This window comes from Budorcas taxicolor, chromosome 16 (assembly GCF_023091745.1).
Source record: "Budorcas taxicolor isolate Tak-1 chromosome 16, Takin1.1, whole genome shotgun sequence".
NCBI classification, from domain to species: Eukaryota; Metazoa; Chordata; class Mammalia; order Artiodactyla; family Bovidae; genus Budorcas; species Budorcas taxicolor.
In genome coordinates, this window is record NC_068925.1 from 81,031,810 (window position 1) to 81,046,096 (window position 14,287).

General features: G+C 52.1%; 1 protein-coding gene across 4 annotated transcripts in view; it reads right to left on the minus strand.

Moving 5' to 3' along the window:
- Positions 1 to 14,287, minus strand: part of PPP1R12B (protein phosphatase 1 regulatory subunit 12B) — a 173,311-nt gene that overhangs the window by 67,387 nt on the left and 91,637 nt on the right. For all 4 annotated transcript variants that reach the window (XM_052653524.1, XM_052653523.1, XM_052653526.1 and 1 more), the window contains one exon: positions 426 to 516. In XM_052653524.1, coding sequence (XP_052509484.1) covers positions 426 to 516 — 91 coding nt within the window. The remainder of the gene's footprint in view (positions 1 to 425; positions 517 to 14,287) is intronic.

Consider the following 14,287-nt stretch of genomic DNA (forward strand, 5'->3'; position numbering starts at 1 on the left):
AGAGGAGACACTGAAGGGGGCTTTCTGGCTCCCGTGAACAATGCCGTTATAAAATGTGTGTAGGAACTTCTCTGTGGACGCCTGCCTTTCTCTCCCGAGGGCACACCCAGGAGCAGCACGCGGGCCCCGTGGTGACTGTGGTGAGCACCGAGCTTTTCCTGCAGGAATGAAACGGGGGCCTTAGCACAAGGGAAATGATTAGGCTTAGCGAGGAAAGAGGAGAGGCCTGCTCTGCGCCTGGAAGAACAGAAGCGAGAGCAGGTATGTGGAGCCATGAACGCATCTGATTCTGTGCAGTGTGAGGTTTAACACAAAAGCTTCCGCTGCAGGGGCTGTGAAAAGGCACTCGGTTTATTGTTTTTTAACTGTACTTCCAGTGGAATGGCAGACAGACAAAGGATTCAAAACACAGAGGCCACACTCACTTGGGTAGACCTTCGAGTCTGCCGAGCCTGTCTGGAGCGCGCCTTCCGTAAGGACTCTGCTTCCTCGTCCCGGACGGGAGTCAGATACGACCTGTGGGGAGAGGCACACCGGAGGTGAGGCCCCGGCACATGCGGGCGGGCCCCGCACGCCTAGACGGAGCCAGGCAGAGGCGGCCACAGAAGGCCGCTGCAGAGGGTGACAGAGGCCAAGAATCGCTCTGGACCTGCTCCCGCGTGTGCAGAGCCGCAGCCCAACACAGCACGAGGCCCTTCCTTCCCCTCTCCCGTCCTCACGTGGCTTCTTTTCTGGCCTCACACTCCAGATGCAAACCTCCAGAGCAGGTGAAGGGGGTGTGACCTGCCGCCCAACTCCCACCTTCAGAGCCGGCTTCCGGCCGAGACAGCAGACTCGGCTCCCCAAGTGCAGGCAGCTCCTCCCTCTCTGGAAGCAGGTGGGGGGGGGGGTGTGTGGGTGGGATGTGTGTGGGGGGTGTGTGTGTGGAGGTGGGGATGTGTGTGTGGGTGTGTGTGGGTGTGTGTGTGTGGGTGTGTGTGGTGGGGTGTGTGTGTGGGGGCGGGGTGTGTGTGGAGGTGGGGATGTGTGTGTGGGGTGTGTGTGTGTGTGGGGGGTGTGGCGTATGTGTGTGGGGTCGGTGTGGGGGGTGTGTGGTGTGTGTTGGTGTAGGTGTGTGGGGGGGTGGGTGTACTGCTCCTTCTGGCTCTCAGTCACTAGTGTGCGCAGTTTATCACTCACTTTTTGTGGTGTGTGTGTGGGGGGGTGTGGGGTGTGTGTGCGTGTGGTTGTGTTGGTGTAGGTGTGTGGTGTGTGTGGGGGGTGTGTGGAGTTGTGTGTGTAGGTGTGTGTGGCGTGTGTTGGTGTGTGTGTGGTATGTGTTGGTGTATGTGGTGTGTGTGGGGGTGTGTGTATGTGTGTGGTGTGTGTGTTGGTGTATGTGTGTATGTGGTGTGTGTGGTATGTGTGGGGGTGTGTGTGTGTTGGGGTGTGTGTGTGTGTGGTGTGTTGGTGTGTGTGTGGTGTGTGTGTTGGTGTGTGTTGTGTGTGCTGGTGTATGTGTATGTTGGTGTATGCGTGTGTGGGGTGTGTGTGTGTAGGTGTGTGTGGGTAGGTATGTGTGGTTGTATGTTGGTGTGTGTGGAGGTGTGTTGTTGTGTGTGGAGGTGTGTGTGTGGGGTGTGTGTTGTGTTGGTGTATGTGTGTGGTGTGTGTGTACATGTGTGTGGTGTGTTGGTATGTGTGGAGATTTGTGTGTTGGTGTGTGTGTAGGTGTGTGTGGTGTGTTGTGTGTGTGGTGTTGGTGTGTGTAGCTGTGTTTGTGGTGTGGTGTGTGTATGTAGGTGTGTGTGGTGTGTGTTGGTGTATGTGTGTGTGTGGTGTGTTGGTGTGTGTGTGTACATGTGTGTGTGGTGTGTGTGTGGAGATGTGTGTTGGTGTGTGTACATGTGTGTTGGTGTATGTGTGTGTGGTGTTGTGTGTTGGTGTGTGTGTGGGGGTGGGTGTGTGTAGGTGTGTAGGTGTGTGTGTTGCTGTATGTGTGTGGGGTGTGTGTAGGTGTGTATGTGGTATGTGTGTGGTTGTGTGTTGGTGTATGTGTGTGTGGTGTGTGTTGGTGTGTGTGTGGTGTGTGTGTGTGGTGTGTGTGTTGGTGTATGTGTGTATGTGGTGTGTGTTGGTGTATGTGTGTGGTGTTGGTGTGTGTGGTGTGTTGGTGTGTGTGTACATGTGTGTGTGGTGTGTGTGGAGGTGTGTGTTGGTGTGTGTGTGGAGGTGTGTGGGGGTGTGTGTGGTGTGGTGCATGTGTGTGTGTGATGTGTGTGATGTGTGTGTGGTGTATGTGTTGGTGTATGTGTGTGTACGTGTGTGGTGTTGGTGTGTGTGTGTGGTGTGTGTGGAGGTGTGTGTTGGTGTGTGTGTGGAGGTGTGTGGGGTGTGCGTGTGTTGGTGTGTGTGTGTTGGTATATGTGTGTGTGTGGTGTTGGTGTATGTGTACGTGTGTGGTGTGTGTTGGTGTGTGTGTGTGTGGAGGTGTGTGTTGGTGTATGTGTGCGTACGTGTGTGGTGTGTTGGTGTGTGTGTGTTGGTGTATGTGTGTGGGGTGTGTGTGTGGTGTTGGTGTACGTGTACGTGTGTGGTGTGTGTTGGTGTGTGTGTAGGTGTGTGTTGGTGTACGTGTACGTGTGTGTGGTGTGTGTGTTGGTGTGTGTAGGTGTGGGGGGTGTGTGTGTGGGGTGTGTGTGGTGTGTTGGTGTACGTGTACGTGTGTGGTGTGTGTGGAGGTGTGTTGGTGTGTGTGCGTAGGTGTGTGGGGGTGTGTGTGGTGTGGTGTATGTGTGTGTGTGATGTGTGTGATGTGTGTGTGGTGTATGTGTTGGTGTGTGTGTGTACGTGTGTGGTGTTGGTGTGTGTGTGGTGTGTGTGGAGGTGTGTGTTGGTGTGTGTGTGGAGGTGTGTGGGGTGTGCGTGTGTTGGTGTGCGTGTGTTGGTATATGTGTGTGTGTGGTGTTGGTGTATGTGTACGTGTGTGTGTGGTGTGTGTTGGTGTGTGTGTGTGTTGGTGTATGTGTGCGTACGTGTGTGGTGTGTTGGTGTGTGTGTGTGTTGGTGTATGTGTGTGGGGTGTGTGTGTGGTGTTGGTGTACGTGTACGTGTGTGGTGTGTGTTGGTGTGTGTGTAGTGTGTGTGTTGGTGTGTGTAGGTGTGGGGGGTGTGTGGGGGGGTGTGTGTGGTGTGTTGGTGTACGTGTACGTGTGTGGTGTGTGTGTTGGTGTGTGTGTGTAGGTGTGTGGGGTGTTGGTGTACGTGTACGTGTGTGTACGTGTGTGTGGTGTGTGTGTTGGTGTGTGTGTGTAGGTGTGGGGTGTGTGTGGGGGGGTGTGTGTGGTGTGTTGGTGTACGTGTACGTGTGTGTGGTGTGTGTGTTGGTGTGTGTGTGTAGGTGTGGGGTGTGTGTGTGTGGGGTGTGTGTGGTGTGTTGGTGTACGTGTACGTGTGTGTTGGTGTGTGTGTAGGTGTGTGTGTGTTGGTGTACGTGTACGTGTGTGTGGTGTGTGTGTTGGTGTGTGTAGGTGTGTGGGGTGTGTGTGTGGGGTGTGTGTGGTGTGTGTGTTGGTGTGGGGGGTGTGGGGGTGTGTGTGGTGTGTTGGTGTACGTGTACGTGTGTGTGGTGTGTGTGTTGGTGTGTGTGTGTTGGTGTACGTGTACGTGTGTGTGGTGTGTGTGTTGGTGTGTGTAGGTGTGGGGGGTGTGTGTGGGGGGGTGTGTGGTGTGTTGGTGTACGTGTACGTGTGTGGTGTGTGTGTTGGTGTGTGTGTGTAGGTGTGTGGGGTGTTGGTGTACGTGTACGTGTGTGTGGTGTGTGTGTTGGTGTGTGTGTGTAGGTGTGGGGGGTGTGTGTGTGGTGTGTTGGTGTACGTGTACGTGTGTGTGGTGTGTGTGTTGGTGTGTGTAGGTGGGGGTGTGTGTGTGTGGGGTGTGTGGTGTGTTGGTGTACGTGTACGTGTGTGGTGTGTGTGTTGGTGTGTGTGTGTAGGTGTGTGGGGTGTGTGTGTGGGGTGTGTGGTGTGTGTGTTGGTGTGTGTAGGTGTGGGGGGTGTGGGGGTGTGTGTGGGGTGTTGGTGTACGTGTACGTGTGTGTGGTGTGTGTGTTGGTGTGTGTGTGTAGGTGTGGGGGGTGTGTGTGTGGGGTGTGTGTGGTGTGTTGGTGTACGTGTACGTGTGTGTGGTGTGTGTGTTGGTGTGTAGGTGTGGGGGGGTGTGTGTGGGGTGTGTGTGGTGTGTTGGTGTACGTGTACGTGTGTGGTGTGTGTGTTGGTGTGTGTGTGTGTGTAGGTGTGTGGGGTGTGTGTGGGGTGTTGGTGTACGTGTACGTGTGTGGTGTGTGTTGGTGTGTGTGTAGGTGTGTGTGTGTTGGTGTACGTGTACGTGTGTGTGGTGTGTGTGTTGGTGTGTGTGTGTAGGTGTGGGGGGTGTGTGGGGGGTGTGTGTGTGTTGGTGTACGTGTACGTGTGTGTGGTGTGTGTAGGTGTGGGGGGTGTGTGTGGGGGTGTGTGTGGTGTGTTGGTGTACGTGTACGTGTGTGTGGTGTGTGTGTTGGTGTGTGTGTGTAGGTGTGGGGGGTGTGTGTGTGGGGTGTGTGTGGTGTGTTGGTGTACGTGTACGTGTGTGTGGTGTGTGTGTTGGTGTGTGTAGGTGTGGGGGGGTGTGTGTGGGGTGTGTGGTGTGTTGGTGTACGTGTACGTGTGTGGTGTGTGTGTTGTGTGTGTGTGTGTAGGTGTGTGGGGTGTGTGTGGGGTGTTGGTGTACGTGTACGTGTGTGTGGTGTGTGTGTTGGTGTGTGTGTGTAGGTGTGGGGGGTGTGTGTGGGGTGTGTGTGGTGTGTGTGTTGGTGTGTGTAGGTGTGGGGGGTGTGTGTGTGGGGTGTGTGTGTGTGGTGTGTTGGTGTACGTGTACGTGTGTGGTGTGTGTTGGTGTGTGTGTAGGTGTGGGGGGTGTGTGTGGTGTGTGTTGGTGTGTGTGTAGGTGTGGGGGGGGTGTGTGTGGGGTGTGTGTGGGGTGTTGGTGCACGTGTACGTGTGTGTGTGTGTGGAGGTGTGTGTGCTGCTCCTTCTGGCTCTCGTCACTAGCCTGTGCAGTTTATCACTCGCGTTTCCCCCCAGGTACTGAGATGATTGTTTCCGTCCTTCTGTGAATGTGGTGGATTTTGCTGAACGGTTTTCAAATGATAGAACAACTCTGAATCCTTGGGATAAGCTCAGCTTGGCCAGGATGCATCACCATATATAGACGTACTTTTCATATAGATTCAGTATTATTTACTTCCGGATTTCCCCATCCTTATTCTTGGAAGAAACTGGCCTGTACTTTTCCCTTCTTGTAACAACCTGGCCAGTCTGGGAATTAAAGTTATGAAAGGTGAAAAGCACTCTCTCCTTGTCTGTCTGGAGAATCTGTGGGAGACGGGGGTCAGTTCCTCCTTAAGCAATTGGAAGAGCTCCCCAGTGGAGCCATCTGGGTTTAGAGTGTCCTCTATGGGAAAGCTTTAAGTAAGGGTTTCCGTTTCCTTAATGGAGTTAGGCCTGTCCAGATTGTCTGTTGTGCTAACACTTGTTTGCCAAGGAATCTTATCTACATCTTCGTATACAGTGACTGCTGATAATATCCTAACGATGTGTTTCAATTGGCACCGTAACACACGCATGCCTCAGAGACACTGAGGTCAGCTCCAGACCACCAGAATAAAGCGAAAGCTGCAGTGAGCTCAGTCGCGTGCCCAGCACCTGTGCAAATCACGTCTACAATGCACTGTAGTTGAGTAAGTGTGCAACAGCATGGTATCTTTAGAAAATAAAAGATGTACTTCAACTAAAAATACTTTGATTGTTAAAATGGTGACCATCAGCTAAGCCTTCAGCAAGATGTTATCTTTTTGCTGGTGGGGGGTCTTGCCTCCATGCTGATGGCTGCAGACGGAGCAGGGTGGTGGCTGCTGAGAGCTGCGGTAATTTCTTAAAATGAGACAACAATGTCTGCCTCACTGATTAACTCTTCCTTTCATAAAAAACTTCTCCATAGCCTGTCATGCTGTTCGACAGCATTTTGCCCACAGTAGAGTTTCTTTCAAAATTGGAGCCAATCCTCTCAAATCCCACCACTGCTTTCTCAGCTAAGTTTCTGTGAGAATCCAAAGGCTTTCTTGGAACTTTCAAGTCTCCACAGCATCTTCGCCAGGAGAAGATTCCATTGCAAAAAAAACTTTTAAAAAATATTTTATCTTTTAAATTGAAGTACAGTTGATTTTTCAGTTGGCAAGTATGGATGTGTGAGTCGGACTGTGAAGAAAGCTGAGCGCCGAAGAATTGCTGCTTTTGAACTGTGGTGTTGGAGAAGACTCTTGAGAGTCCCTTGGACTGCAAGGAGATCCAACCAGTCCATCCTAAAGGAGATTAATCCTGAATATTCATTGGAAGGACTGAAGCTGAAGCTCCAATACTTTGGTCACCTGATGTGAAGAGTCGACTCATTGGAAAAGACCCTGATGCTGGGAGAGACTGAAGGCAGGAGGAGAAGGGGACAACAGGATGAGATGCCTGGGTGGCATCACTGACTCAACGGACATGCGAGTCTGAGCGAGCTCCAGGAGACAGTGAAGGACAGGGCAGCCTGGCCTGCTGCGGCCCACAACGTCGCAGAGAGTCGCACACGACTGAGCGCCTGGACAGCAGCAGCTGGTCTGCACTGTTCTGTTGGTTTCAGGGCACAGCAAGATGTTTCAGTTATGCACATGCCTACATCGATTCTTCTCCCGATTCTTCTCCCTTTAGGATATTACAGCGCTGAGCACAATCCCCTGTGCTATACCGGAGGTCCTTACTATTCATCTGCTTTATGTGTAGTAGTAACGTGTCTATGTTGGAGAAGGCAGTGGCCCCCACTCCAGTACTCTTGCCTGGAAAATCCCATGGACAGAGGAGCCTGGTGGGCTGCAGTCCATGGGGTTGCAAAGAGTCAGACACGACTAAGTGACTTCTTTCACTTTTCACCTTCATGCACTGGAGAAGGAAATGGCAACCCACTCCAGTGTTCTTGCCTGGAGAATCCCAGGGATGGCGGAGCCTGGTGGGCTGCCATCTCTGGGGGCGCACAGGGTCGGACACGACTGAAGTGACTTAGCAGCAACGTGTCTATGTTAGCCCCAAAGTTCTAATTCACCACCATTCTCTTCCCCCTAGTAACAGTAAGTGTCTGTTTATGTCTGTGACTACTTCTGTTTTCTGCGTAAGCTCATTTGTGTCTTTCTTGTTTTCAAGTGCTCCACACATTAGCGGCATGCCACACGGCACTTGCCCTTTTCCCGCCTGGCTAACTTCACTTCCTGCGGCAGCCTCTAGTTACGCCCCTGCTGCTGCAAACTTTTTACAGCTGAGTTTTATTTCACGCACACCTGCACCACTTCGTCTTTATCCATTCATCTGCTGACGGACGCTTAGGTTGCTTCCGTGTCTTGGCTGCTGTGAACAAGAACCCTTGCCCGTGCTCATCCATAAGAAGCAGGTCCTTGCCCTTCAAGCTTTAGCACGAGATGCAGCGATTCTGTCCCAGCCTCAGGCTCCCTTCTCACCTAGTCCTCCGGTACAGCTCCTTCAGCTCTCAAGTCTTGGACCCCTCGAACTCATCCAGGAGGGCAGGGATGTACTTCCTCCAAACTCCTGCTAAGGTGGATATTTTGATCTCTTCCCACGAGTCACAAACGTTCTTGGTGAGTCTTCTCCAGAGGGTTTTCAACTGACTCTGCCCAGGTCATCGGAGGACTCACGTCTGTGGCAGTTACAGCCTTACGAAATGTAGTCCTTAAACAATAGGCCAGAGAGTCAAAATCACTCCCTGACCCCCGGGCTGCAGGACAGGCGTGTTTGCAGGCATGAGCCACAGGAATCCCACCGCCCACCTGCATCAGAGCTCCCGGGTGACACGGGCACACCGTCAGTGAGCAGCAAAGTTGTGAGCCCTTATTTTCTGAGCAGTAGGTCTTAGCGATGAACTTGAAAAGCTCAGTAAACCTTCCGTCAACAGGAGTGCTGTCTTGAGGCTTTCTTGCTCCATCACAGAGCAGAGGCAGGGCAGACACAGCATAACTCTCAGGAGCCCTGGTTCTCGAAACGGTAAACGAGCACTGGACTCAATTTAAAGTCACCAGCCTGTAACAAGGCAGGCAGTCTGTCCTTTAAAGCCTTGAAGCCAGGCACTGGCTCGCCTAACTACGGAAGTCATGGATGGAACCTTCTTCCAGCAGAGGCTGGTTCACCGACACAGAACCTGTCGTTTAGTGCAGCCGCGTCCACGGACGATCTCAGCGGCACCTTCTGGATAACCTGCTGCAGCTTCTACGTCACCACCTGTTGCTTCACCTCATCGCACCTGCGTTATTCAGTCGCGAAGTCGTGTTCCACTCTGTGTGACCCCACGGACTGCAGCCGGCCAGGCTCCTCGGTCCTCCACTATCTCCAGGAGTTTGCTCAAATCCATGTCCACTGAGTCTGTGATGCCATCTAATCATCTCAGCCTCTGCTGCCCCCTTCTCTTCTTGCCTTCAATCTTTCCCAGCATCAGGGTCTTTTCCAAAGAATTAGCTCTTTACATCAGGTGGCCACAATCAGCTTCAGTCCTTCTAATGAATATTCAGGGTTATAGTTCTACGTTATTAAGATGGCGTCTCTCCTCAAACCTCATGATCAACTGCTAAGCTTCAGCCTTTCCTTCCGCAGCGTCCTCACCTGTCTGCCGTCCCAGAACTGAAGGGAGCTAAGGTCTCGCTCTGGGCGAGGCTGTGACTAAAGGAAGCTTGTCTGTCTGATCTTCTATCCAGACCACTCAGGCTTTCCCTCTGTACACCAGCAGCGAGGCTGCTTCCCTTTCTATCACCCACTGGAGCAGCACTTCCCACTCCTCTAAGCACCTGTCCTTTCCATCCCCAGCCTGGCTGTTCGGTGCAAGAGGCCCAGCTCTAGGCCTGTCTTGGCTTTCGAAGTGCCTTCCTCACTGAGCACAGTCGTTTCTAGGTTTAGATTTAGACTGGGAGGCGCGCACCTCCTCCTGCCAGTTGGATACGTAGGGACTCTGGTGGGGACTCTCTCGGCCTGAGTTCAGTACTGTTGTGTCCCCAGGGAGAGGGATGCCCAAGGCACGGGAGAGAGGTGGGGGAACTGCTGGTCAGTGGAGCAATGAGAAGTAGCATTTTTGATTGCTGGTGGTTTCATATAGGTGTGGTGTGTAACACCCCAGACAATTACAACAGTAACCTCAAAGACCACTGATCACAGATACCATTAACGAATACAGCAAGGAAAAGTTTAAAGCACTGTGAGAACAGCCAGCTGTGATACAGAGACACGACGCGGCCAAACGCTGCCGCAGAGCCAGTGTGCTGGCAGACTCACTCCTCGCGGGGCGGCCGCCGAGCATCACGGGGCCACACGCGAGCCACACGCGAGCCTCACGTGAGCCACACGGGGCCCAGGGGAGACGCCGGGACGCAGTCATGCAGGCTCCACCTGCGTCTACGGCAACGGCTCTCAGACTGTTTGGTCATGGACCGTTCACATTTTAAAAAGTGCTGAAGATTCCCAAACAGCCTCTGTTTATATGGGGTATATCTATTAATATTTACCTTATTAAACATTAAAATCGAGAAATTAAACAGCATTTGTGAATTTATTAGAAAATGACAGCCCTATTACATGTTAATATCAATAATTTACCTTTTATGAAAATACATGTTCTAAAACAAAATTTTAGTAAGAATAGTATTACTTTTACATGTTTGTAAATTTCTTTAATGTTGGCTTAAAACAAGATAGCTGGATTTTAATACACATTTCTGCATTCAATATGTGTGTATTTTGTTTTAGCTAAAATATGCAAAAATACCCAGTCCTGCAGAGATATGTAGTTGGAAAAGCAAGGAGTCTAAGAGCAGCTCTTTCAGGTAACAGTCGACAGTCCTCTGTAATCACAGTCACAGTAACTAACACAGGTAGTGACCCCTAAGGTCAGCTGCCACGTGGACCCTGAAGCCACATCAGCAGGGCTCTCGCGCCCGTCACGCTAGAACCCAGTCGTCTGTCTTGTGCCTCAGCTGCAGTGCCTTCCCCAGACGTGGCTCTGGGGAAATACTGGCACAGCCCTCCCAAACGCGAACACGTTTCATCGCGCAATGGCAACTTTAAAAACCACATTCTTTGACATCAGTCTTGACAATGCCTTTTTGACTCCAAAAGCAAAATGAACACACGGGACTTCATCAAACTTCCTGCTTCTACACAGCAAAGGAAACCAGCAACTGGACAAAAAGGCAACCCACTGAATGGGAGGAAATACTCACAAGTCATATAGCTGATACGGGGTTAACAGCCAAACTGAAGAACTCACACAACTCAGCAGAAAACAAACACTCCAATTAAAGCACAGCCAAAGGATCTGAACAGACTTTTCCCCAAGAAGATGGACAACAGGCGCATGAAAAGGCGCTCACACCACTCATCACCAGGGAAACACAAACCACAAGCACAGTGAGAGGTCACCTCACACCTGTCAGGACGGCTACCAGACAAGAAGCAACCAGCGCTGGCGAGGATGCGGAGACGGCGTCCTCACGCACCGCTGGGGGACGTAAGCTGCTGCAGCCGCTGGAGAACAGCAACTCCAGAACTACCATGCGACCCAGCGAGCTCACTGCTGGCTATTTACCTGAGGGAAACCAGAGCACCACCTCGATCGGTGCCCAAACTGCACCCCACGTGCACTAGTCACATCTGCCAAGACAGGGAACCAGCCACGTGTCCATCAACATGAGTGCATGAAGAAATGTGTGTGCACGCACACACGCGTGCACACACGCAGCACATGCGCACACATGCGTACACGCACACACGCATGTGCACACACATGCGCGCACACATACACACGCATGCACGCACGCACGCACACACACGCGCACAGCAGAATACTATTTAGTCACCAAAGGAGGAAATCCTGCCACCTGCCACAACATGGATGGCCTTGAGGGCCCACGCTGGGTGAAGTAAGTCAAAGACAAATATGCTGTGATCTTATTTGCATGTGGAATCTAAGAGAACTGAGCTCACAGGTGCGGAGAACAGCCTGGGGGTTGCTGGGGGTGCAGGTGGGCAAAGTGGGTGAGGTATTCAGAAGGTGCAAACTTCCAGTTACACGGCAGCCAGTGCCGGGAGTGTGTGCCACACGGGGCCACAGTAACCGACACGCACTGCGTATCCGAGACTTGCTCAGAGAGCAGACCATGACAGTGCTCACCACGAGGGAAAAAGAAAGCGCGTGCGGGGCTAGACGGCAATTAAAGTGATTGCGGCAGTCCCTCCATAACATGCTTATCAAATCACTGCACTGTACACCAGAGAGAAAGTGTTCATTTCATCCATTCTATCAATAAAAAATAATAAAATTCCTAAAACTCCACGTTCTCTAACACTGGCTTTGGTCTCAGAAGTCTTTGCACATTGGGAAGCAGTGAATATTGTCACCCAAAGGTACAAGTCTTGGAAAATTCTAACTTCTGCCTTAAATGTTATAATTTGCAACCAATACTCAAAATGACAAGTTCAGTTCGCTCGCTTTCAAGAAAATGTTGGCTAGGCACCTACATCTGAAGGGCGGGTCTGAGCATCCGAGTTCCAAGCGGCGACGGCCAGGAGAGGCAGCCGGGCCCCCTCCTCTCCAGCTGCAGGTCAGCGCCCCAGGGCGCACCGCCGCCCTCCAATCTGAGGATGCTCTTCCCGGCCTTCCTGCTCTCTCTCTGGGCTGCACGCTGGGCGCCTCCTGCTGTCCAGTCTGTGTAGTTCACGAGTCCTCTCTTCAGCTGCCCTTCTACAAGTGATTTCTTAATTTGTTATTTTAGTTTTCAGTTCTAGAATTTCCATCTTCATAAACAGAGAGCAGCTCTCTACTGAAATTCTCCTCTTGCCTTCTGTTCCCTTGAACATGCCAACCTGAGCCTGCTCCTGGTGTCTGTATTTTCTCCTAGTCTTTCATAAATCAGTCGCTTACGCAGCATGTGTGGTGGCTTTTAAACTAATGCCAGAATTTTCAATGAAAGAAAATCGTAATGGCTTGCAGCTCTGGAAGCACTGCCACCCTCCAGAGGAGACCCTCGTCCCTGGCAGTCAGGCTGAGGAAGTGGTTCCCTGACTTCCACGCAGCAGCGTCGCTCGGAAGGCCGTGACTACGAACCTCACAGGGCTCCCCCTCCATAGCACTGACTCAGCAGGTCTGGAGGGCATCCGAGAAGCTTCTGACTGGTTCTCAGGTGACGCTGGTGATGTGCAGACCACACTGTGAGGAAGAGGGGGCTCAGGCAAGCCCTCTGAACCCACCTTGAGACTGAGCTGCTCAGAGGCTGGGCTTCAGTCTCTGCAAAGCTGGCCTGGGTCTGGGAAGCCTGGTGGCCGGAAGGTGGGCCCTTGGCGGTCCCGGTGGAAGTCTAGGGGCCCCTGGGGCCCTGTTTCTGAACTCTGGCTTCTGTCCCCTCAGCGTGAGGAGCCTTGTAACCAGTGCCTCGGGGACAGCACAGCCCGGGGCAGGGCTCACCTCCTTGCGACTCCCTCCAGGACTGGGACATGCCCAGCGGCCATCGTCACCATCTCTCCAGCACCTCCGCAGGCTTCTTCCCCTTCTGTTTATCCACCTTCCCTGCTTATTCTCAGTGGGAGGGTTTGTCTGTTATAGGACATGCCATAGTCTGAACAGAGGTCCTCAGCCAGGCTGCATGTTGAGAGAGATTTTCCCGCCACGTGGGTCAGTGAGCTGGAGCCGCCGTACGCTCTCAGCGCACGGTGAATGCCTCCTTCCTGAGTATACTCCTCTCCTCGGGGCACTGGACAAACCTGAGCCTCCAAACTTGCAAGCCATAGGCCAGCCTTGGAGTCAGCGAGTCAGTGGCCACACTGAGGACCAGCCCTCCCCGGGAGATCCGCCTGGGCGCCAGGCAGCCTCCTCACACCGCACCTCTGCCTGCAAACACAGGGAGCGCCCCTAAGCCACCCAACTCTTGACTGTCGTCTCTTTCTGCACCCTGGACAGAAGCCACAGTGAAGGTGCAAGCTTCTAATGGGCACATCTCACCACCTGCTCCAGTGACTTTTATCGAACAAGAGAAATGCAGCTGATAAAAACAGCTCTGGGGGGAAATCGAGGGCCTTTCACCTCACTTGGAGTCTTAAGTGTTTGAAATCACACACGTTCTTCTCAGAATCAGAAAATAGACCAACCTGTGAAAACAAAACAAACTGAATTTCTCCACAGGAAAACAAGCTACGCAGACGTCTAGGTTTTCGTCCATGCATGTATCTCCATCATCTGTATACTATATCATGGTCTATTTGTAACTGCTATCATGTATATTACTTTGCAACCTGTGTGAATATGTGAGATCTGTACTAAGTTGTAAGGGAAAAACACTTATAACAGCAAACCTCAGAAAACCCGAGTACTTGATCTTAAGAGTTTCTGAGAAGGGAAGGAACATCCTCATTCACTTTTGTTGCCCAGATGTGGGTTCCAGATCCACAGAAGTGAGCTCCTCCATGCCCGGTTTCCCGGGGGACGCGCTGCGCTTTCAGCAGCGCCTGAGTCCTGAACGTTCTGGGAGCACGCTGCAATCCTGGAGCCACACCCGGCCACCACATTCTGCAAACCAGGTCTTACCAACACCAGCAGCAGAGTTTAGTATTTGCGACTGAAACAAAATGGCCTGCAAAGTCCAAAATATTCATCACCTGGCCCTTACAGAGAAGTCCTGGCAACGCCCATGCCGGGGCAAACCCACACAGCGCGTCACGGGCGCTCACGCATCTGCCCTGCACAGCTCTGCTCTGCAGACGAGTCTCAGCCCACAGGATACTGCAGTGACAGCGCAGCAGAAGCCTTGGCTTTACATCTGCCCCTGCTCTGGCCTCCAGATAAAAGCCAGGCTCACATCTGCAATGCAGGGACAGAGGAAGGAATTTCGATGCCAAATCATCTAATTACCATACCTGCCTACTGCGTCTCCTGGAAGGCGGGAAACATTTTGCTTTGTCTGAAGTTACATGGTCAGTAGAATTCAAATACTTGGAAATAAGCAAAATAATTTGTTACTACAATAATTTGATTGCCAGAAATAATTTGCTCTCTGCCTCTAAAGTTCACAGTGCCCCTTTATTTACAACACATGCACCAATTCTATCTTAGAAAGCTGTGCAAAATCGTCAGTGAGCATCAAGAAAGTCGTCACAGTAATAAACGGCCTAGAACACCTCCCGACAAGGTCAGTGTG